Source organism: Equus caballus, chromosome 14, assembly GCF_041296265.1.
Source record: "Equus caballus isolate H_3958 breed thoroughbred chromosome 14, TB-T2T, whole genome shotgun sequence".
NCBI lineage: Eukaryota > Metazoa > Chordata > Mammalia > Perissodactyla > Equidae > Equus > Equus caballus.
In genome coordinates, this window is record NC_091697.1 from 102129848 (window position 1) to 102154565 (window position 24718).

The 24718-nt window shown below is 43.6% G+C and overlaps 2 protein-coding genes across 3 annotated transcripts in view; one reads left to right on the plus strand and one right to left on the minus strand.

Annotated features, from left to right (window-relative positions):
* Positions 1-1070: 1070 nt before the first annotated feature.
* On the minus strand, positions 1071-15040 carry BHMT2 (betaine--homocysteine S-methyltransferase 2). Its single transcript, XM_023618114.2, has 8 exons — positions 14908-15040; positions 11416-11548; positions 9174-9265; positions 8020-8211; positions 6293-6440; positions 5871-6053; positions 5385-5613; positions 1071-2069 (listed from the first exon to the last, which is right to left on the minus strand). The coding sequence occupies exons 1-8, from the start codon at positions 14938-14940 to the stop codon at positions 1988-1990; spliced, it is 1092 nt and encodes a 363-aa protein (XP_023473882.2). The 5' UTR covers positions 14941-15040; the 3' UTR covers positions 1071-1987.
* DMGDH (dimethylglycine dehydrogenase) overlaps positions 14939-24718 on the plus strand; it is a 61544-nt gene continuing 51764 nt past the window's right edge. Inside the window, exons 1-4 of one of the 2 annotated variants that reach the window (XM_023618113.2) lie at positions 14939-15174; positions 16025-16199; positions 22492-22590; positions 23865-24029. In XM_023618113.2, the coding sequence (XP_023473881.2) occupies positions 15077-15174; positions 16025-16199; positions 22492-22590; positions 23865-24029 (537 nt within the window). In that variant the 5' untranslated portion in view covers positions 14939-15076. Of the gene's footprint in view, positions 15175-16024; positions 16877-22491; positions 22591-23864; positions 24030-24718 lie in introns of both variants that reach the window. The other variant, XM_070234634.1, reaches the window with a different exon arrangement.

Here is a 24718-nt window from a genome sequence, read left to right on the forward strand (position 1 = left end):
CCTCCTATATGCCAGGCACTATTCCCAAGCACCTCGTTATCTCATTTAATCCTCAGAGTGCCCCAGTGAGGATGGTTCTGTTATGGCTTCATTTTACAGATGAGGAAATTAAGATGAAAATTAACTGTCTAATGTCACACAGCTAGTATATGGCCAAGCACATCTTAAAAGCCTATGCCTTCAGCTGGAGGAAATGACGAAGAGAAAGTACAGGGAAGCCATAACACCCATCTTTAAATTTCTGAAGAGCTGTCATATGGAAGAAATGATAAATTTGTTCTACAGATGCTTGGAGTGTACTATTTGGATCAATAGGTGAAAGTTATTGATAAGATTTCTGGTTAATATATAGAATAACTTTCAAAGAATGAGATGTATCTTAAAAAAAGAATAAGTGATCTTCAGAGGTAGGGAGTTACTATTGGAAAAGTCTAAACAGAGACTGGATGGCCCTGGTTGGAGATGCTGGCAAACATATTCAGGCATTTACTTAGTGGTTTGCATTAATCATTCTCAGGACCCCTAAGGCCTTGAGATGATGGTAAATGATTTACTCTAATTGCCAGCAGTGTGGAATTGTGTATTATGGGTAAAGTGGCAACATTTAATGAATTCCAGGTTGTCTACATTAAGAAACAAACATATCAGGATTGAAGGGTTGATTTATATAAAGCAAAGTTGATAAAAATACCTTAAACCCTGCAACAGAAAAATCTGGATAGACTCTGATAGAAGCAGCAGCTGTGTACATAATAGAGGTCACGCAGTATAGAGGTTGTGAACACGGATTCCAGAGCCAGACCATGTGGGTTCAAATCCCAGTTCTACCATTTACTAATTGTGTGACCTCAGGCGACTGACTTAGCTTCATCATACCTCAGTTCCCTCATATGTAACCTACTATGTTAAAAACTATCTCATTTTTAATCCCTGTGAGGATCAAATGTGTGTGTGTGTGTCTCTCTCTCGAGGAAATTAAGAGAGAAGAAAGAGCCTGGAACATAAGTAATAAATATTTGTTATTCCAAAGAATTTCCTTGAAATTTTAAATATTCAAACACTATAAAAGGTAAATTACTTTTAATTTTATTAATTGTCACAAATTGATACATTGTTTTGAAAAGACAGAGAAATCAGCTCTAGCAAATAACATAAACACAGGTTAAGAAATTATTAGGCCAAGATAGATTTGAACTCTGACCTGGATAATGGTCTTCTAAAACTGTTTATCTATTTTTATTTATTTTAAACAATCAACAATAAGTATTTCATTGAGCATCTATTATTATACCTAGCACAATACTAAATACTTTAAAGAAAAATATAAGCAGCACATTGCATGGTCCTTGTCCTTAAATAGCTTATAATCTAGTTGTGATTATAAAGACACATTTAAAAAATTCTAGGACCTAACACCTTTATGTAAAATCACTTTTGAAGTAATCACTTTGGAAAGTTATACCCTTATTTCAATAATCCTGCCATTGCTCAAAACATTCTTTGCATCGTTTCCTTTGGGATTGCTTTGGAGTCATTACAAAAATCACTTAAGGAAAGCGGACTCCTTTTGGTTTAGAACGCTGTTCCGTCTTAAGCACATAGGTTAGTTACCCGAATTAAGTCACCCGGTGCTCAGTGACTGCTGGTTGTTTTAAAATCTCAGATGCACCCTAAAAGACAAAGTTTGCTGTTCTTAATGACTTCAAAAGAATGTACTGCAGCATTACCGGACAGTGAGTATCCAGAACAAGGGGCCTTTCTCATCATCTTTGCTCCTCCCGCAGCCTCCGCTCTCGGTGCTCAACCGCAGCAGGAGGGCTGTGCCCTGTGCCATGTGCTCACTGAACTGAAGGGCCAGCAGCACGGTAGCTGTCCAGCAGCTGGAGATCTCAGGGTGGGCAGAGGACAAAGGAGAGGAAGAGTTCCAGAAGGGCTCGAGGGGGATTTCTTCCTGTTCTATTATTCTAGGGTTTTCTTTCACGACTTCTTAGGCGTCTGGCTTTGACAGTGGAGGACAGAAAGGTCTGCCCGAAGCTGGCAGCAGGTTCTCCCAATACTCCCTTCTAGCCCTGCATTTAAAAAAATATATAGTCAATTAATTAAAAGACACACCTATCTTATAAGTCCAATACATTATATATATATTTGCTAAAATATACATAATTTTGGTGGAAAATCAGGCTAAAGTAGAACTTGAGTTTCAACATATGGACAGAAAAACTACGTCCGTATCTATTAATGCCAGGGGTCTTTCTCACATTCCTATCCTCCATGACAATCACTGGGTTTCACACCACCTTTCAGAAAAACACAACGTGTTTGAATCTTACATGTTTTTGTGAATTACATTCATTCTGCAATTTCTAGCTATCCTCAATATTTTAACATAAGGACAAGTATATGAAGGGAGATGGAATGAGACCAAAAACCTAACTATAAACAGAATACAAATTACTTCGTAAGTGTTTGTTCCTTGTTTATAGACAAAGGAGACTACAAAAGTTTCTGGTCACAGACTTTTGCGTTAAATATATTTTTACAGTTTCTTCCACTTTACTATGAAAATGAATAAACCAATATTTTTGGATGATGAAAATGTCAGAAATCTGGGGTGTCTGTCTACAGGTTTCTGTGTAATCACAAATTTTTGTGAACATCAGTGTGTTTGGGAGCCCAGAGAGGAAGGGATGTTTGGTTTTGTTGTACAAAACAATGTTCTATCTTTAATTGCTGATGCATTTTAAGGATCTCTAAAAAATGATAATTAAAATAAGCCATTTCTCACTTATTTGAACCATTTTAATCACCACCAAAGTATACTTTCCTTACCTTTTAATTATTATATTTATTTTTAATACCTTCTTTCTAAGCATGACACCCATAAAAACCATCTTCTCTGATAAATATCCATATGTCTCGGAAGAAATGTTTGGCTAAATGATTTCTTGCCTACTTTCACAGTCTAAATAAATTTACATTAGGAAAGTTGTTCCAGTTCCAGAATGAAGCCTGTTCTCTATAAAATGGGTTAAATACATAACAGATAACAGCACTGAACAGAGACGAGGAGAAAGCAGAGGCTGGAACTGGTTTCTAGAAGATGGAAAAGAGATGGCATTGTATTGACAGATGAGAGAGAGAGAGAAAGAGAGGCAATGATTCAAAACAGAACAGTCATTTAAGAGGCTCCCAGAAAAATGTCTTCAACAATAAAGTGATTGATCATAACAAATACAGTCACACGTTGCAGAACGACAGGCATACTTTCTGAGAAATGTGTCATTAGGTGATTTCGTCATTGTGGGAATGTCATAGAGTGCACTTACACAAACCTAGATGGGATAGCCCACCACACACCCAGGCTACATGGTACTAATCTTATGTGACCACCAAAGTATATGTGGTCCCTCGTTGATGGAAATGCCGTTATGCGACTCATGACTGCAGTATAATGTAGATACTGGGAGACTTTAGAGTAGGCCTGTTCTTCTTTCAACAATGTAAAAAGAAATTAATTAGAAATTCCTAGAAAACCAAACGTTGTACAAAGAAAGTCACAGTCAAGTATGAGGCAAATTAAAATATGGCATGAGTTTGGACTAAGGATGAAATGTAAGAAAAGAGAATCAATTTGACCTTATTGCTTGGAACATTCTCCTATAAGTAGCTCAAGTTTTTAAAAATAGGATTATTTCTCTTTCTCCATAGTTCCATGCTTACCACTTGGTTCTGCAGTGAATAATGTTTAGAAAATCCTTACCAGGTACCAGGATATTACATTGGAAATTTTATCGAAGGCGCCAAGATATGATAGATATCAGGTATCAAAGCAGGACGACACTGCAGTTTCAAAGTAGGTGGGCAAGAGCTGGTCAGACAACTCAGCTGAATGTACACTGGAAAATCTAGACCCCAGAGACCAATGGGCCAGCTACTTTGCTTGTGAGTGAAGAGGGTGCAGTTAAACTGGGGTCAGAGCACACTCTCAGAGTTTGTCTGCATGAAGGAAGGGAGAAAGGTCCTCTAGCCAGTTTTCAGCCTAATAAGAGAGAGAGCGCCAGCCTGGAGGTATTCAAAATCTGGAGGGTATTTAGAATCACCAGGAAGGACAATGGGACCCCCCAAATAGGGGATATCTGGAGTGATCTGCTGAAAAAGCCAGGATCTGAGGTGGAAGCAGCAGTCAGAGAAAAATGCAATGCCTGTGACATGAGAAGTATGGACAAAAGTTTTCAGTGGCAACCTCTGAAGAACCATGACAGTCCCTGTTAAGACCTGCCAGGCCTAGAGAGTGCCATCTTCCTATTAGGGAGCCTGTCAAGTAATAACATTTTACTCCCTTTTCCATCTTCTCTCCTCTCACCCTGAATCTGAAGGGGTAAGAAACCACGGTTAGCAAGAAGGGAAGGGAGGGCTGGAAGCATCAGACAGAGAAAGAAAAGGATCAGGCTGGCCTTCCCACCATGAAAGGAATCTACTGGAAAACAGGAGAAGATTTAAGTGGGAAACGTTCTAAGTTTTGATTTCACATGGAACTGAACACTTTTAACTACTGAATTAAGACTGTGTTTGCTAAGTCAACTGTTCACGGGGCTTTCTATTGCCTAAGAGTACCCAAAGAAGTTCTGGGGCATGTCAGCATTTTCAAACAAGGACAGAGGAAAGGATTCACCCATTGGGCAGGTTTAAACAGACAGAGGAGACAAAAATAAAGTTGCATTCCGATTATACTTCACGAGTCTTGCTTGTTTAGTACGACAATTAAAATAATATTGTAAATGTTATTTACTAGCTTTACATTTTTATAGCAAACCTACAGACAAGCTTGGAAGATCGAATTATAATTACAGAGCAGAACACAATGGTTATAAACCTTGATGATGGAAAAGTAATGGTATAACTTAAAGACGCCGAGAGGCAGATGGGGGAGGAAAAGCAGAGGGAGTCAGCTTTTATATTAAAGAGTCGAATGAAGAGATACTGCCTCATATCGATGGATTAAGAAACAGTGGTTACACGTGAAATTCAAACTTAGAAAAATAACCAACAGAAGAAATAAAAATGTAATAAAATTGGGAGAAGGAGAACAGGGGGAAAAGGGGAAGATTACGTGATTTAAATCCGTCAGCTTTCATAAAGGATTATCAATAATTCCTGCTTAAAATTGATAAACAAGAAATGGAGGAACGAGACTTCAAAACACAAAAGCAAACAGATAATTCCCTCTGGGAATGGGACGGGTGTCAGGAGGGGCAAGTTGCATGCTTCATTTTACACACTTTTCTACTGTTTGAGTTTTTATTGCCATGTCCACGCACAGTGTTTATAAAAAATAAGTAAACTGAGATTAGAGGAAAACAGTCATGTGAATTAAAAATTCCTACCTGGCTCGAATCCAGGGTTTGGTGTGCATATTGAGGCCACTTCCCCAGCTGCCATGTTTGTCCGAAGCCGGAGGCCAAAAGCCCCTTTCTGGGGCCAGCTCCTCTGCAATCGCCCTGATGTGGTAGGGCTCAAATCCACAGCACCCACCAATGTACCTGACTCCCAGGTTGTAGGCCTCTCTGGCGTAGTTTTGAATGTCCCATCTCGTTGCAAGTCTGGGCTCCAGTGCTGTAACAGCAATTACGACGTTTCTGTTACCATCCCCATTTTCAAATGAGAGGTGCTCTGATGGGCATTTTTTAAAATTTAAAAACAATGAACTTTAGATTAAGTGTTCTTCGGATAGCTCAGTTTTGGTTAACCTTGAACGTTTTTGTCTTATGCAGTCTCCTATTGGAAGACTGGACCATAATTGTTCACGACAGGCGTTTCCATTTTGTCACAACCAGAAATCACAAGGACCTTGGATACACGCCGGATCTTACCAAAGGGATATTCCGGGAGATCCACAAACCCTCCTTTGCCGCAGTCGGGCGTGTGGAACCCCAGGGACTGCACCATCAGGTGCGCCGTCAACCCGGCCGCCTGCAGGCCCTCCTTCATGAGCGTCATCGTCTTCAAGCTGGTCCTGGGCCCAAACCGGCAGTTCACGCCGACGATTGCAGCCCCTACACAGAGAAATCAAGAATGCTTACATTTTATTCACTTACTTGTTTATTTTATTTTTTAATAGTTGGAAGGTGCCTTAGAGGTTAGCTGTCCCCCTCTACCTCCCTAGTTTTAGGAATAACGAAACTGATTCCAGTTCATTCTTTTATTTCTAAACTGCTCTCACGATATTAAGCAAACGTTGCTAAATTTCATAAAAAGTAACGGAAGTACTTATCACATTATGGGTGCCAATCACCTGCTCTCACCAGCTTCGCAGCGCACTCTCCAGGGGGCACATCACGCATGTCTCCCTCCGGGCCTATGCACATGGTAGCTGCCACGGGTTTGCCAGATTCTTTTAAGACTTCCACAGCCCACACAGCTTCCTCAGCGTGCTCAAAATACTAAGAGAAATTTCATTTTTCTTATTGGCCCAAATATAAAGCAGATTTTAAGTGGTAGAACGCACATGTTGTGAAACAGTTATAAAAATAACTGAATATATAATATGTGGTAGAACTTGCTGAGGAATGTGTCTCTATCCGTCTGACCACAGAGGACCATTCTGAGTAACTATTTTAGTTCCTTTAACAATAATACATAGATTTTCACTCAGAGATCATCAATTCGGTGAGACTATGGCTGTTAAAAAGTAATTGAGTATTTAAAATCATAATTTTGAAGGAACAGAAGTTTTGCTAATAAATTTTGGCCTCATCTTTTATAGGCCTGGGTAACCTCTGAAAAATAAGGAGTAGTTTATCATGCTTTATACTTCAGAGTTCCTTTATATCCACTTCTAGTTGGTATTCATAAGGGCTCATAAAGTAGGAAGAAATATGATTATTTCCCCAGATGAGAACACTGACGCCCAGGGTGGAAGGGAGAGCTACTCAGCTTCTTTGCTGATCGCGGCCAGGACCCTTGTCTGGTAAACCCGTGCTGTTTGCAGGGGTGCTTCCCAGGAACCCCCTTAAGTACCACAATTAAAAGCAGAACTTAAGGAAGTAGAGAAAAGTCAGCAGAAATCTCCCTGTTTCTTTCCTTCTTGACTTAGATTCTGCAGAAGCAGTGTGTGAGAAATGACGACGGAGTCAAAAGAGAGGTTCTTAAAAAACAGACTTGTGTTCTCGTCCATCTGGAGGACACATAGGGTGGCGTCTGTGCTCATTTCTGCAGGTGAGTGTCCCCCGGTGAGCTAGCCAGGCTCGGGTGGCCCTCAGTCTCAGGAGGGTGGATGGAGCAAGCTTTTCAACAGGTTCAGTGGAATGACTGGGGAAACGGCAGTTGCAAGGCTTGTACTTGTTCAGGGTAAAGACTTGGGTTGAGGGCTCAACTCCAGGTGGCAGCAATTGTGATGGGAAAAGGGGAATGAGGGCTTTTTAATTCTTGAAAGTGGAAGGAAGAGAATGTTCTGGGCCTTCATTTCCAATCAGCGACCAATTCTTACTGACTCTTCAAAATATCACTCACATGTTACAGCTTGAGCGAAAGCACAGTGGCAGGAGTGAGCAAGGCATGCACGGAAGAGAGCAAGGAACGACTCAGGACTGAGTATATTGGTGGGGCCTGGATGGGCCTGAGCAGCCACCTGTGTCCTAGGCTTTGCTCCCTCAAGTCTCTAACCCAGACAAGCAGCTCCTTCTAGCCTGACCCTCCCATAGGAAAGGATGCTCCCTGAATCATTGTCCCTTTCCTCCCACCCCACATTGTAGGGGGCCCCAGAGTCTGCACCCACCCAGACCTTAGAAACCCACAGGCAACAGTCGGGTCTCTCCTGGGTCTGTCCTTTGGCTTCACAGAGAACCTTGCGTACAAGTGAGAGGATGTTGGCCTTGACTAGAGTGCATTCAAATAAACCTCTGACCATCTACGTGGAGGAACAAGGGCATAAGGCAGTCCAACACTGTCGCGAAAGCTAAAAACTATGCAGTTAGACTTGTCAAAGTAAGTTTATTCCTTTCCCTATGGTACTACGCTTACCTCTGCAATCAAGAAGTCCACATTTTTCCTGGCAAAGACCTCTAATTGTTGTCGAAAAAGTTTTTTAATTCTAGCTTCATCCTTGAGGTGTTTGTACATTGATGTCTGGCAGATTCCCCCTGCTACCAAAGCATCACCTTTGCCAGCCACTTCCCTGGCGAGGTCACAGGCAGCGGCGTTTACCTCTTCCCACTGGGGTTAGAGAGCAAGAGTTCAGATGGTGGCATTTTAAAGGTAAAATATGAGAGAAAACAGGGAGCAGTGAGCAAGTAAGATGAGTACAAGTCACTGGTTTAAACTGCAATTTGAGGAGACCAGCAGAGCTGGGTGCCATCTCCCCTACTACCTGTGAGCTTCTATTTCCATTATTGTACTCACCACTGGGTTTTAGTAAAGGTTTATTTGTTGGCCCCCCACACTTGACCATGACCCACTTCAGAATAGGGTCAATGCCTTTGTGTCCCCTTTGTATCCAGCACAGAGAACGGACTATAACTGGTACTCGGTAAAGGTTGGTTGGTTGAATGAACAAATGGGCATTAATATTCACGAGTATTAATGCTTTACATTTGCAGAATATCTCACAATACTTCCACATCCTTCACCTTTACTACTTTTCTCAACACCCCTATGTGTCTCAAGCATAAGTTGTCTCCATTTTGCAGAGAAGACCAATGGTCCATGCAGGTACGTGTCTTGCACAAAGTCACACAGCTAATAGGCTGCAAGGTTGGGTATCAGACCCAATTCTTCTCATTCCTAGGCCAGTGCTGTGTTCCCTAGGACCACTCTGTCTCCAGATGGGCAAGTCAGAAAAGAAGAACGCGAAATGAGAAAGTAAAAAACGCATCTATAAAGTGTTCTTTCTCTACGAAAAAATAGTACAGGATGGCTGTGCACTTCCAACAGCCTGTTCTTTCCTCGTTCTATCCCCGCCCCCTCCCCTAGCTAAAAAGACAGAAAAAGCTCATTTATTTAGTATATACACATTTACATAATCATTAACTACTTAACAGATATTTTATGTGGAGTTTGTAATAGAGTGTAGTCACACATCAGGTCAATAGCATAGCTTCCCATCAGGAGGTTGTTTTTCTTGTAGATGATCCTTGCCCACCCTCAAGACCCCCCACCAGACCGCCATTACAGCTTACCTTGCTTTCCATATTTTCCTCACTCGCAGAAAAGGTGAAAGTCTGCATGACATTTGATCCTGCTCTCAAGAATTCCATGTGAAGCTGACGGACTACAAAGTAGTTGTTTTTTTAATTGAAATTAAAAAATTAAAAACCACAGAAGCTATCATTTTCAGCAGCAGCAGCAGCTCACTCACTCACATCTCTTTCAGTCATACACAATTTCTTTTTTTGTTTTTTGAAGGTATGCTTTTTTTTTTTTTTGGTGAAGAAGATTGGCCCTGAGCTAACATCTGTTGCCAACCTTCCTATTTTTTTTTCTATTTTCTCCCCAAAGCCCCAGTACATAGTGTATATCCTAGTTGTAAATCATTCTGGATCTTCTATGTGGGGTGCTGCCACAGCATGGCTTGATGAGCAGTGTGTAGGTTCGCACCCAGGATCCAAACCAGCAAACCCCGGGCTGCCGAAGGGGAGTGCGTGAACTTAACCTCTTGGCCATGGGGCCGGCCCCTCATACACAATTTCAAACCTAGTACTTAAAAAAAATTGCAGATTAAGGTCTTTAGCGTTCAAGGACAGGACACGGCAGAGTCCACACCAAATTGGGACTGTTTAGAGTTGCCTCATATCATCCCGCTGACGGGCCTCATGGCCTGGTGCAGTCACATGCAGAGATTAAGGCCTGGCTGGCCAACTGTCCTTTGGTCTCTTGGTCTAGAGGGTTTATTCACTTGCCAGTGTAGTGAAGGATGTACCGGGTCTGCATGCAGTCAGCACGGGGAGCCCTCAGAGCAGAAGGAGGAAATTCTCCTCGCGGGCAGAATGTACAGGGGTGGTACCCCCCAGCAGACGGATTCAACAGCAAGCAGCTGGGAGACAGTCAGTGGGCTTCCCTGGCCTATCAGAAAATCCTTCTTTTCTCTCCCCTCTCTCCCCGACCCCAACCCTTAGCCTTGCTGTTTCAACACTTTCTTCCCGGTTTAGCCAAAAGGTCTTCTCAAATTAACAACAAGTTCTTCTCAGGCCGGAAGAAAACTTCCTGCTAAGCACCAGAGAGACAGAACTTTGTCCCTACCACGTAACTGTGGGAGTCTGATGCAACAATAGCACCAGCCATCGGGGACTTCTGCAATGTGGGCATTTCATGTGGGTTAACTCATGCATCCTCACAACACGCCTGGGTCACGCCCCATGTGACAGATGGAGAAACTGACCCTCGGAGAAGTCAAACGACTTGTCCAGGGTCACACTGCCGGTCAGTGCAAAACCGAGACAGGATCCCAGGCTTCTGGGGTACACTGTGCATACACGAATAAAATCTGAGTGAATCAAAAGTTCCATCCATGTCTTGTACCCTGTTTCATCCACTTCGTTCTTGGCTGTCTTTCCCACTTTAACTTAGGAGAACACACACAAGAAAGAGTAAAAACAGAGTTAAAGTTCCAATTTGATGTTACTAACCAATCCCATCACAGTTTCTGCCTCCAACTCCTTTTTTTTTCAGCCAGAAGGATGAGGTGAAACCATGTTTAGTTCTTCATCCCTCCCCTTCTGGCAACAGAACATAGTCTATCATCTATGCTCCGTTAAGCTGGTGGTTCCCATTAGTCCCCCTACCAAACACACTGTTATAAAAGAATACGCAAATTAGCCAGAAGGATGAATCTGAAGCAATTACAGTTTTACTATGTTAAGGAAACTCTTCAATATCCACAAGGGAAATATTCATGGAACAAGTATTAGGATGTATATTTTAGCACTCCCTGAGTATGAAGATGCAAGTGTCTGTGTGTGTGTGTGTGTGTGTGTGTAGGCAGGGGGAGATAGGCCATTTTCTTCTATTCGCTTCAGCCCATGTACAGTCACTGTCACCACATTTTGGCAAGTGATAGTCCTTAGAAAACACTCACTAGGGGCCAGCCCTATAGCCGAGTGGTTAAGTTTGCACACTCCGCTTTGGTGGCACCAGTTTTGCTGGTTCAGATCCTGGGCGCGGCTCTAGCGCCGCTCGTCAAGCCATGCTGAGGCGGCGTCCCACACAGCAGAACTAGACAGACCTACAAATAGAATACACTAGTATGTACTGGGGGACTTTGGGGAGAAAAAGAAGAAAAAAAAAAAAAGATTGGTAACAGATGCTAGCTCAGAGCCAATCTTGAAGAAAAAGAAAACACTTGCTATTATTTTTTTTTTTATCTTCTCTCAGATTTAAGCAAACCATCACCCAGACAAACCCTCGCGGGATGCGGGCACCAACCGGCATCCGGGTGCTCAGCGACGGCTTCTGGAGTCCAGAGTCCAGCTTTCACGCAGCCCCTCTTCTCCAGAGTTATGAGAAAGCTGCCGTCTCCAACCACAACCTCCCCACTCTCCAGACGTTCCAGAATACCCTGGAGAAACGAAAGAACAACCACCTAAGACCCCTCTTTTCTTTTCCTAAAAGCAGTTTGTAATTTTAGGAAAGGGGGGCTATGTTCTTACAGCTCCAGTTCTGTCAAAATCGTCAGCATCTAACAGCGTTTGAGCAAGATTGAGTACATGTGTTTCTTGCACAATCCAGGTACTTGTTTTGTGCAAAGTGCTGTGACTGTTTTAACAACATTTAATCTGAATCAAATTAGAGAGAAAGTGCTGATTCTATGATAGTTATTTTGGTTTTTCCACATGTTTGTGGCAGACACTGCTAGTTGCCTAACTAATAAGGAGTTTCTCTCTTCTTCTTTGCTAGTGGATTTTGTTTGGGGAAAAGACGTCCTCAGCTTACAAAAAAATTTCTCAGGCTCTCTTGCAGCTGGAGGTGGCCATGCGACACAGTGCTGGCCAATGACACATAGGTGGAAGTCTGCTGAAGATTTCTGGAAGAGTTTTGCTTTCCTGATACAGATGCTCATTCCCTTCCATCTTGGCACTCTTTCTCCTTCCACGACTGGAATGTCAACATAAGCCCTGGAGGTTTAGCAGTCATCCTGCAGCCATGCCATTGAAAGCCACATGCTAAGGTTGGGGAAGCTGACTGATAACAGCAGCCTGGTGTCTTAATGACATCCTTGAGTGGCTGCAGCAGCCATGGACCGCTAGACCTCTTGCTAGGAGAGAAAAATAAACCTCATCTTTGCATAAACCATTGAACATAATGGCCACAACGTTTCATAATTATGCCCTACACTTTCCAGCATGTTCATGTACAAGTTATCATTTGGCACTCTCAACAACTCTGTGAGCTAGGCAGGACAGAGAGATTTTATTCCCATTTTATAAGTGAGAAAACTGAGGTTCAGAGAGGCCAAGTGACTTGACCAAGATCACAGAGCTAAGTGGTAAAAAAGCAGGGTTCAGATCTTCTAAATTCCAAGTCTCTTTCTATTTTACCACCTTTCTATTCAGCCCAACCATAACTTCAATAAACGTTGTATCCAGAGCAGTTACCCAAGGGCTACGGTTTCCGTCCCCCGTCGTCTAAAACGGGCCTCCCACGGGTCCCTGCATGGCACACCCTCTCACTTCCTTCAGGTCTCTGGTCAAGTGTCATCTTTTCAGAGGCCTTCCCTGATGACCTCATAAAAAACTGCACACACCCCATGGCAATCCCTGTCTCTCTTGGATAGACTGCATTCGTTGAAGATACAAGCTTTTATTGAAAATACAAAGCCAGTTCAGTCCAGCCCTGTGTACAGCTGGACACAGAGCAATGCACAAACGGGGGAGAAAGCCTCCAGCAGCCCCCTCTAACCAGTCGTATCCGCAGTCCCGGAAGGTGCACAAGAAGGGGTTGCACTGGAGGCTAAGTACCGGGCCACCACAGGTGCAGCATCTCCATTTTCCTGGCGAGGGACATTTTCATCTGTTCTCTAGATGCTTGTCCAACATTTTAAATTTGCCAATTTTCTAAACAGCCATTGGCAACATATCTGTTATCAAGCTTTGAATTCAGAGCATGTTTTAGCCCCTCCTTCACTGCTATACTTACCACCTGCATTAAGGGCTACCCCAGGTGATCTAAAGACCATTCCAGAACGACAGAGGACTGTGTAAGGTAAAGGGTGCTGCAAGCTAATTTGCAGTACCTTTATATTTCCATCCCATCCTCCCTTTTGGTCTGCCAGTGAGTCCGCCTAGGATCTGGCAGTGAGCTCTAGGAGGCATTTGTGCCCCCCTTTTGCAGATCCCAGTAATCAGATCTCTAGATTTAAGATCTGGCTTCAGGGCACCTCTATCCACACGGAGGGGAGAATGACTGCAGGCATGGCAGGAGGCAGCCCGACATCCAGGCTGCCTACAGTCTCTCCCCACCTGCCTGGAATTGCCGCCTGGACTGCTCTCTGGATTCAAGAAGCAATTAGAGGTGTTGTCTGCGGCAATTAAAGGAATTCTTAAAATGTAGCGTAGCTGAGAAGGGAGGCAGATCGGCTCCTTGCCGCTGACGTTTACCCTCCCAGGTGCACAGTAACAGGGCTAGTGGACGATGATCTCCGTGTGGCAAGAGGAGAGAGAGTGAAGAAGCTGAACAGGGGCAGCAAATTTTAAAGGCCTTTTAAAAAAAATGAACTTGTAACAGTGAACACAGTATTAGAGAAAGTTAGAGAAAGAAATCAGCACAATGTTCTTTATCTTTTTATTACACTCATTTTCTTCAACGTCTATATTTTACTTTTATGGTCAGAAAAACATGTCCCAAAGTATTTTTTCTTGTTTTTGAATCCATTTTCCTATCTTATGTAACTACTACCATTATTGTGTCCTCCCTTACAGCGTGTATATAAATATTGTCATATGGTTGGGATCAGTCTGTGATGTACTCTATCTCCTTTTCTAACTGAACATGGCCAAAGCACTTTGCCTGTTCCCATACTTAGCTTCCTAATAACTTATTAAGCGGATGAACCTTAACTTATTCAGGGATCCCACTATTGTGGCCATCTTGGTCGGTCCTTTTTACTACTGATAAATCGGTGGTGCTCATTTCCATGTCTCTACCGCCCCTTCCTTCCCAGCCCTCTCTTCTGAATTCTGGGACGCAGGTGGGTTGCTCTAAGGGGTCCGGGAGGAGTCCCACGTCCAAGTTCATGCCCTTCCTGATTTTGTTTCGTCACTTCTTCTCCCCACCACGCACGCACCCGGCGTAGAAATGGGGGACGAAGCCGACTGCTGGCGACCAAATGGGGAAAGGAGCCCAGAGAAGGAGCCAGGTCACGGGGACTGCCAAGTGGAATGAGGCAGAGGGGTCCCCGCGCACCGTCCACCCTCCGCTGCGGGACCCGCAGTGTCCGCGCCGGGGACTGGTTTCGGGTCAGACTGCGGCCCTTCCCAAAACACGAGAGAACCGAGCGGCGGGGCGGGATGAGCCGGAGGGCTGTGGGTGCGCGTCGGTGAGGGTGCAAAGTGTGAGCGCAGCCTCTGAGTCCGAAGGCTAGACTTCAAATCCCAGCTCCCCCGGACTAGATCGGTGACTCTGAGCCACTCGCCAGACTCTCTGAGCCTCAGTTTCCCCATCTGTGAAATGGGGATAACTGTGAAGAGGAGAGAATTTGCGTAAAGCCCTCGCGCAGTGCTGGGCACCGAGTCAGGGCTCAGCAAACGGGACGCAAGATTATCTGATCCTCCCAGCGAGGTAGTGTCGTCCTCCCGGCTCCTCGCCCTCGGGTAAACGGAAGCCCAGAGCTCCTCGGGACTGAGGCGGGATCCGGACGCCGGCGCGGGGAGCCCAGGGCCGGGCCGGCTGCCTGGGGACCCGCGCGCCCCGCACACTCACCTTCTTGGCCCCGGGGCCTCCTGCCGCTGCCATCGCGCCGCGGGTGTGAGGACGCCGACCCGGGGGCGCGCCGGCCAGGAGCCCGCCCCTCGCCGGGGGAGGGCCCAGTGCCCCGGCCCGCGCCGTCGGTGGCCCCGCGCGGGGACTGCGCCCTCGGCTGCGCCTCGCCATGCTCCGCGCCGGCGCGCAGCGGCTGCGGGGCCTCCCGCTGCCCCGTCTCCCGCTGCCCGGCCTCCTCGGGCGCCCGCGCTCCGCCTGCAGCCGAGGGTGAGTGGGGCCCGGCCTGTGGCTGCGGGGCTGCGAGCCAGGGCCGGAGGGTCTCGGGGTGAGGGGCGCTGCGGCCTCCGAGAAATGGGCGCTCGGATTTCTTCTTGATTATCTGTGTTTTCTTTTCCATGCACAACCGTACAAAATGAACCAGTGTCAAGGGGTTCCCGGTGCAGTCTTTCCCGCCCCAATCCCTTCCCTGCACCTGTCGCTACTGTCTTCTGTATCTATCCAGAGATGGCCTGTGTGTAGGCAAACACAGGGGTGTGTGTGTGTTCTTTTTTGCCTGACTTACACGTTGCTCTTTACAATATGTCTTGGAGAAGCTCACGGTCCAGCTGGGAAGACAGCCATGCAAGTAATATATTCAACCGCTGTGTAATAATTATAATCAGAGAAGCATCTCCACCGTGAGAGGAAGAACAGGTTACTCCATCTGGCTCTCTTCAGCCTGGAAAACGTTGGAGGGAGGAGATGATCCAAGATTTATAGATACTAAACTTGAGGATGATTATGGTTTTTCAGGTGGTGTTCTTTAAGTAGATTGAGAAAAATTATTCTCTAGATTCTTTGAAAAAAGAAGTCACCTGTTCAGTTCTTTAGCTATGTTAGTTATCAACAATGGAGCAGAATTCATGGAAGGGGACTCCCAGGCCTCCTCCTTCTTCCTGGGACCAGGTTGCCTAAGTCAAGGTTTAGAAGCCCCAAATGATTGCATCAGCCTCATGCACATCCCACAGGCACTGCGTGTTAAGTATGAGAGAAACAAGGACAAGCACATTAGTCAGAAAAAAAACTATGACTGCTATAGCCTAGTAAAGCTACCGTTTTAAAAAAAATTGTCTTCCAGAGAGGAAAACCCACCCTTATCTGCAGAAACAAGATGGAAAGACAGAGCGGAAACAGTGATCATTGGAGGTGGCTGCGTTGGTGTGAGTCTGGCTTATCACCTGGCCAAAGCAGGGATGAAGGATGTGGTCCTCCTGGAGAAATTGGAGCTCACCGCTGGATCCACCTGGCATGCAGTAAGAAAAGCACCTCAGAACTGTCAGATGCACTGACTGGTGCAGGAGCACCATCAGTTTCCTTCCCATTCGCAACTCCACACTGTGAGCTCTTTAGGTTGAGTTCCCTTTGAATAGTGTTGGAAAGTGCCATTCCCCCTTGGTTAGTGACTTCTTCACCGTGATCAACATTTATGATGTCTTTATCTTGAGCCTATGGCTTCTGGATTCAGATCCTTCCTCTGCCATTTTCTGTCTGTGTGACTTCTGGCAAGTTACTTAAGTTTCCATTTCCTGATGTATCAAATGAGAATATTAATAGCACCTACCTGCTAGGGTTGTGATGAAAATTGAGTTAATATGTGTAAAGTTGTTAAACAAATGGTAAGTATTTGGTCTGTTAGCTCTGTTGGAAGGATAGTGGCTGGGTGATCCTGATGCTGCCCGAGACCGTCGCCTGTACTCTCCCATCTGCTTTTAGTGGTCCTTTTACATTTATTTATTTCTGATTTTAATTTTGTGCTGTGAGACAACAGCTTGGCTTCGTGAAGACTTAACTATGAGAACTGAGAACATGTGACACAGCCTGCATCTTGTGTAAAATAAAACACACCACCAAGTCAATCTCGCATATTTAATGGTATATGTAATTGTTCCAGTGCTGCACAATGATTGGACTTCAGTGGAAGGCTGCTCAGGTAAATGAGGTGATTGACACTGCTTTCATACTGCCAAGCCAGTTATCCCTGAAGTCTGCTAAGGACGGGAGAGGAAATTTTCATGACTGTCGGTACACATTTCTCTTGGAGGAAGAGTTGGGCATCGTTAGCCATGGCTCATCATCCGTTTCCTTCATTAGCTTTCCTCTATTGGGACAAGAGGAAACCCCGCTGTTAGGGGCCTTTGGACATCCAGAACCTGCTCAAGGTATGGGGCGGAGGGTCGAGCGCTAAAAGGGCTGCCTGCCTCCAGCTGAGTGTGGGGGGGAGTGTGGCCCAGACTTAAGCCCAGTTGGCTCCAGAGTCCCAGTGGTCAAGTAGTCAGACCACACACACCGATTGGGTGGATGGAGGCTCCTAGGAGAGTTGCACCAAGCCCAGCTCCTCTTGCCTCTTTCCTCTCCCTCCAACCTCCTCACCCCTCAGCCTGGGAGGGAGGCCAGGGTCCCTGGTCCTCCCTGGGTGTAATTTCAGAGTCTTTGCAGGCACACTTGCCTCTTGTTTCACCAGTTCTCTCTCAGCTTGCTTCCTCCTACCTGGAGAGAGCAGTGAGAGAAGCCACCAACACTCCTGGCTCTTCTCCCCTCCCTGAACTAGATTTTCTACGCAGGTTTCCCATTATCCTGTCAAACAAAGCCTGCCTGTCTCCTATAGCTTCTCCTTAGTGGACACTCAGGCACACTGTCAGCAAATACTTACTAGGGCCCTATTTTGTGTCCGGCCAGCACCATTCTAAGAGGTGAGCACATTGCAGTGAACAAAATGATGTCCCTGCCCTCATGAAGCTGCATTCTGACAGAATGCGAACACAAACAATGCCAGAAAACACACAAACAATGCCAGAGTCGTCAGTGCCCTGAAGAAGAGCCAGGCGGGGTAAAGAGATGAAGAATGAGGGGGAAGGAGGAGTCAGGGGGCTGTTTTAAAGAGGTCACACATGAGCGGAGACTGGGCAGAGGTGAGGGAGCAAGGGGGCCATGAGGCTGTCCAGGTCAGAGCCTGGAGGCAGAGGGCAGTTTAGGCAAGTGGGACAATCCCGAGAGGGAGGCCTTATATCCTTTCAACACTTCCAGGCTGTTGAGGAGGGTATACACTTTAACATTTTAACGACTTTTTTGCTCATTTATGTTTGATTGATTTGATGTGGTCTGCATGTTAGAATAATTACTGGATTCTCTGCAATATTACTGCTTAGACATCCCATGAATTAAAAAAAAAAAAGCATCATACCCTTAACCCAAGTTCTTTTAAGAAAAATGGGCAAAGTTCTTAAGATGATAGCTCTTTGTTAAAGGTGCACAGTAATTTTCCCTTAAGCAAAGATACCAAAGGGAGTGGAAAAGGCATTCTCCTGCTCTATGCACAAGGTATGAAACTTTTAGATGAGATCCACGCAGGGGGAGCCCAAGATGGACTCAGGCGGCAGAAGCTGGGTTATTTGGCCTCCTAGGAATAAAGGAAAAGAAAAGAAGGTTGCCCTAGGAAGCTGATTCTAGGACTTTTTGCAAGTCAAGGAGGCCTCCCTCTGAGGAGCAACGTGAAGAAATTCCACATATGAGGAATTTTTAACACAGAGAAATTTTTGGAGCAGATGTGAGAATGTGGAAGGTTGGGGAGCCAGTTGAAGGAGCAGACTGCAAAAACAAAGGCAGTCTCACTGGAGTATAACACGTGCTCAAGGTTCAATGTGTCAGGAGAGGGCGGGAATCAAGTGCTTGGGGAGGAAGGCACTGCTTGCAAAGTGAATATTCAAAATGGAGTCACTAATCCCTAAATCTTGAGATTTTGCTGTATTTTAACGAGACTCCTTTGTCAGCACTCGACACTACTGCTGATAATAGAACACGTCATGCAGGATGGAGGAATAGGGGAGAGGGTGGAGTGAGAAGCAGTTTGGGAGCATGAGGTCCCCAGGGGATGCTGCCCCTGGGGATGGTGCAAAGTGGATGTTTTGGAGGGCTGAGGACTAAAGATGCAAGATGATCCATTTGAGGTGTAGGAAGACAATATTAGAACTTTTAATTTGTTTTTACCTGAAAACATGAGACAGAGATTAAGCTTTCCTAATCTTGATAAATAGCCTTCCCCTTTGATGTGGGTGACGTAGTGGGCAGGACTCCAGGGTTGAGTAAGGGGCAGGTGGCGTTCTCCAAGGGGTGAGTCCTCGTTCTTTCCTTGTCTTCAGTCGTCTATCATGACATGTTGCAGATCACATGTTGGAGGATATCATTGTTGTGACTGACTTTATAGAACCGGGGCTTTAAATAATATAACTTGTGATGAAAGGGAGAGGGAATGGCCTAGAGAGTGTTGTGCTACAAGGAAGTTTGTTGGTTATCTCGTAACAATAATTAAAAGAGTTGTGAAAAGTTTTTCCTTTGCAAAAAGACAAGTGTCCGAAATTTGGTGACCTTTGTAGTGGTGGAAATGGCTACAAGTCATTTCCAAATGGCAAATACAAATAAAAAAATAGATGCAACCTATCTCTTCAAAGTAAAGGTGATGCTTAGAATAAGTGAGAAGTAATTGTTTTTTTGCAAAATAGTCCTGTTGGGAAGAGAGCGTTTTGAAAAGGGATGTTTAGATATGTCGGTATCATTATTAGATTTTTCTGGCCAAAATGATATGTATGTAGAAAAACTCTCATATATGCAAGAGAGAAATTTTTTAACTCATTTAAAATTTTTCCAAATGAGGATTTTTGGTGGGATTTGTACGTATTTATTTAAAATATAAAAATGCAGTATCTTTCAATTGTCTTGTAACAATAACTGATGGACAATAGAACAGGAAACGTTAATAGGCAAATTTCAGCAGAACCCTTTCCGCAGGTGGTGACTGGGCTGGAGGCAAGGGTGTCAAGACACAGAGAGTGCAGCCATGAGACCACACTGCTCCCACCTAGATCTTTGTGTCAGTGACAGGCAGCTTCTTCAGCTGTCACAGCCACTCCAACCGCTCTCAAAATAAGACAAACCTAGAGTCAGGCCTTCAAACTGCTGTTTTACCAAGGTTAATCCAATATATATATTGTAGCAAGAAAGTATATTAATCTCATAGCCCTTGCTAAAATATTAATTAGCTTAATATTCAAAAGCTTTTCTACACAATAAATAAAAATTATTTAAAGTATTTAATTCATTTCAAGTCATTTTTGTATATTTTATCTCTGTTAATATACTAATGCATATTTATATATCGTGAAAATAAAAAAATACACGTATTTTAGTGGATATGCTCACACATCTTTATTGGATATGAGTGCATGGAGCCACTGGGACATAGGATGGCTGGAGGTCAGTCACTGGGCTTTTTGAAGCTGTAGAGGCTCATGAAAGAGGAAGAATGATTATTGGGGAGAGAGGGAGAGCATCACTAACTTCAGCATCAATTGATGACTTTTCTAACTCCATCGTTCCTTTCATACTTATTAATTGTCAATCTGCTTTAAGGAAGAGCTTTCCCTTCTCCCTATTTATTTATTTATATCAGCAAGGATTCATAAATTCTTATTTTATTCAAAGGGTTATAATTCTTAATGATGATTCATGTCCTGTTTCATCTTCCCTCTTTTATCTTCTCCGCCAACTATAATCATTTTCTTTCTTCAAAGCAAAGGTGAGCCCCTTCCTGATCCTCCTTGAAGATGTCTGTGACCCTCCAAGCATCTTCTCTTCTCTCCGTTCCCTTAGTGCTTGTCTTTCTCTATATGCTCTGGCACTTAATAGTAGCCTCTTGATTTCATTGTTTCATGTATGAAAGTTTCATGACCTTGGTCAGACTATAAAATCTTGAAAGGTAGGAACAGTGTTTTCTCCTTCTTCAAACTTCCCATTTAATATATACCTCCTGAAGCCCAGGGCAGAAAAACATGGTAACCTTCCTACATCCCACACCACAAGACTGGCTTGTAACAATAAATACCATGCCAGATAGTACAACAGAAGCACAGATATGGTTGACCTCAACTTTTAAACACAAATTAAAAGATGAAAACTAGTTGATAAAAAATACATATGATACAAAAAAAATAAATAGCATAATTTTGTACCTCACTTCTGACTGTCCTAGCAGCAAGGAATCTAGGGTAGTATGAATCGGTCTGTGGAAATAAGTGTACTCTTTCAGGAAGGGAGGCTAGCTTTTCCCTAACCAGGAATTCCTAGAAGAGTTTCTTCCCTAAACAAAGGACATTGGGCTAAATGTTTTGAATAACAGTTTTACAAAAATGAACCATGTGACTCTTTCAGATGAAAGACCATTAACTCATTCTATGAAAACAGCTTTCTGGGGTAGGGAGGAAGGGGTTGATGCAGTGTGTGTTTATAACTTTCTGGTGGTCTGGTTCAGCCTAGGTTAAGCTTAGGGGATCTTGTGGAGTGAATGGTGAACAGAAGCCTAGGCCAGTGCTCGTGGCTCTCAATCAATATCATCTGACAGGAGATATGTGGAAGATCAATTGAGTTCCCTGTCAGATACCTGAAGGCCAGGGATTCTCTAGAAAAGTTCCCATGCACACGAGATACCAAGCATGTAAAGAAGAATGGGATGTTTGCTTGAAAGTTAGGGAGCCTGACTTGCAGTTCTGTTGTAATGGGGCTGCACTATGAGAGGACCTAAAAGCTGGGCCAGGATTTTTCTGGTATGTGTCCAACCGCTTGACCACATAGTTGATGGAAATCCGAGGATTCCAGTCCATAAAGGATGATTGATGAACTTTAAATGGAGTTGTTTGAGTTCAGGAGAATCAAATACCCACTACTACCATAGAAGAACCTTATAAATCCTCCTAAACAGATTTTATTTTGAACATGTTGTGTTCTGATGAGCTTTCCAGGATAAATTAGCTGCAAAATGGGTCCTCAGACGCTTCATTGAGAGAACCTGCTTCATGTACTTGCCTAGAATTCTTTATCTGGATACTACATTGCATCTTTCAGAGTTGATAAAAGGGGTTTGGGCATGCTAATATTTAGATATTTTTCCTGAGAGTAATTATTCAATATTTACACAGTAGATATTTGTGGGGTACAATTTATGTGCTCATCACACAGGTTAAGCTACCACAGAAGTCTGTTCACCAATTCGTCAGGCTCTAATTCCCAGGTATTTTCCAATTCCTGAATTTTGGAAGTTTTAGGAAAGGGGAATGGAGGGCTGCTCCCCTGAAGGGAATGGTGGGGATTGGGTCAAGGAAAACTCTTTGCTAGTCCATACCCCTGCTTAAGGAAACACACCTGATTTGCTGGTTTGAGTCCACATAAGCCATACCTACATAGTCTTGCTATTACTAGCATATTTTCTTAAACTTTCCATCTAAATATTCCCATTTCTGAATCTGCAAACAACCCTTTCCCTAATAACTTTTAGGGACTTGATGTGTATATTCGTTGGCCGGCTCTCTCATTACTTGTATGGTTCAAATTGGTTCCTATAACTTATGCTCAGGCTGGTGCTGATGTGTTCTCATCCCAAAGGACTGGCCGCTGCTTCTCTGTTTCCTGCCAGCAGTAAATTAGAGCTTAACAGATAAACTGGCAATATTTTGAGAATGTTAACTTTTCTTAATATTTTCTCTCCTCCCCACTTTTAAGGCAGGTTTAACAACTTACTTTCATCCTGGAATAAACTTGAAGAAAATACATTATTATAGCATCAAACTTTATGAGAAACTGGAGGAAGAAACTGGACAGGTAAATGTGTTTAATTTGAAATTATCTTTTGGTCAGTTTCTCAGAAATATGTAAGGTTTCCCCAGGATTTTGATATCATCGTGTACAGCTATGTGTAGAGACATCCGTCACTTGTGAACTGTTTAATGTGGTAGAGAAATCTGATGAGAGTTTAAGGAAAGAACCCCCAGAGTTTGCTTTATAATCAATTTAATTTCTTGAAGTGTATCACCCATGTAATCACCTGCTCTTCTTGATTTTTTAAACGAAAAAAGAATAAATAGCAACTTTAAAAATATCTTTTTTGGGGGCTGGCCCCGTAGCCGAGTGGTTGGGTTCGCGCCTCCGCTGCAGGTGGCCCAGTGTTTCGTTGGTTCGAGTCCTGGGCACGGACATGGCACTGCTCGTCGAGCCACGCTGGGGCAGCGTCCCACATGCCACAGCTAGAGGGACCCACGATGAGGAATATACAACCATGTACGGGGGTGCTTTGGGGAGAAAAAGGAAATAAAATAAAATCTTTAAAAAAAATATCTTTTTTGTCAGTTATTATATCTAGAAACCAGGAAATCAGAGGCTTTCAGCCACTGGGTTGCAAAGGATCTGATAATGTGCGTGCCATATTGTCACATGGCTTGGAAAAGTACTTCACTCAAAGCCCCTCACTTTTATTTTTATCTCTTCTCATATTTATTAGTACTTTCAAAATAGAGTGGCAGGCAAAGAGTATCCATAGGCTAAGACTGAAGTGTACTGTGAGCAATCTGAGGGCAAAGGCTGCCTGCTGGATCTCTGTAACCCAGGGCTGACCTGAGGGCTTGGCCAACTGAAGGCCTTCAATACATGTCAAATGCATGTTTATTTCAATTCACGCTTAGTCTCATCACTGCAGCATTCTGATTCTTCCTATTCCCTCCTCAAATTCTTTGTCCTTCTCTTTTTCACATAATTTTATTTCCCTCTGTACATTAACACTATTGCATGTTATTGTAATGATGCGTTTAACTGTCTGCCTTCACTGTAGGCTGTGCGCTCCATGCAGGCAGGGGCTTTGCCTCTCTTTCACAACAGCATCCCTGGGGCTTAGCATCCCTGGGCACAGAGGAAACACTTAGTAGACAGTTGCTGAATGAATGTGTTTTCATAAGATGCAAATACGTTATTTAGTTATCTCTTTCACTGCATAGTAAATCTCTTTTCTTGTACACCTGCATTTTCGTTGTGCTGGAGAAGAACCATGTTTGAGTGCCAAATAATGATTTGTTTATGTGTTTTTATTGACATTATTGTCACAGGTGGTGGGATTCCATCAGCCAGGTAGTATCAGAATTGCTACAACTCCTGTAAGGGTCGATGAATTTAAATATCAGATGACTCGGACGGGCTGGCATGCCACGGAACAGTATATTATTGAGCCTGAAAAAATTCAAGAGATGTTCCCTTTACTCAACACGAGTAAGGTATTTATCTTAAGGGCATTTCCACCATGTGCTAACTTGAATTAAGATTAGAAAAAGTTATTTTAAAAAGTTAATTAAAAATAGAAAAATTTTGTGCACACATTTCGAATGGCAAAATCAGATGATTAATGCTGGAATTTGGGTAAATTACAAGGTGGGCTTTTGTGTATGCTAAATGAAATATGAAAAGCTGATTAAAAATCTGATTAGTTTTCCACTTATGACCAATGAGGAAACATTATCAATACCTTTCTGTTGCTGTGCCCCCAGAATTAGGGATTCCCATACATAAACCTTTGTATGAGAACTGCAGAGAAAACAATAACCTATACAATAAATATGTGTATAGAAAGACTGTGTTATTGAATGGTGCTCAGTAGATTTTTGTTGAATGGGTGACGCCTAACTAGACTCCTTCCTATTGCTCTCTCCTTGTCTCATCTGAGTCCCATCCTTCTCTCTTCCCCCCAGGACCTAGCCTCAATCCCTAGCACAAAGCAGATACTATTCAAGAATTAGTTGTTGAATGACTAAATCAAGTACGTACACATTTTCCTGACACCAGATATATATTTCACATATGAATTTGTTAACAGTATTAAACAATTAAATATAAACAATTGATCAGTTAGTATTAGATTTCTGACTGCAAATGTCAGAAACCAAAATAATAACGCTTAAATAAGATA

Bases quoted from the DNA above. Each gene is read 5' to 3' on its own strand.
- BHMT2 (XM_023618114.2), bottom strand. From the start codon at position 14,940: ATGGCAGCGGCAGGAGGCCCCGGGGCCAAGAAG. The intron at 5,614-5,870 runs GTAAGATCCGGC...TTGCTGTTACAG, and splicing joins TCTCCCGGAATATCCCTTTG to CACTGGAGCCCAGACTTGCA. The intron at 2,070-5,384 runs GTAGGAATTTTT...TTTTAAATGCAG, and splicing joins AAACCCTGGATTCGAGCCAG to GGCTAGAAGGGAGTATTGGG.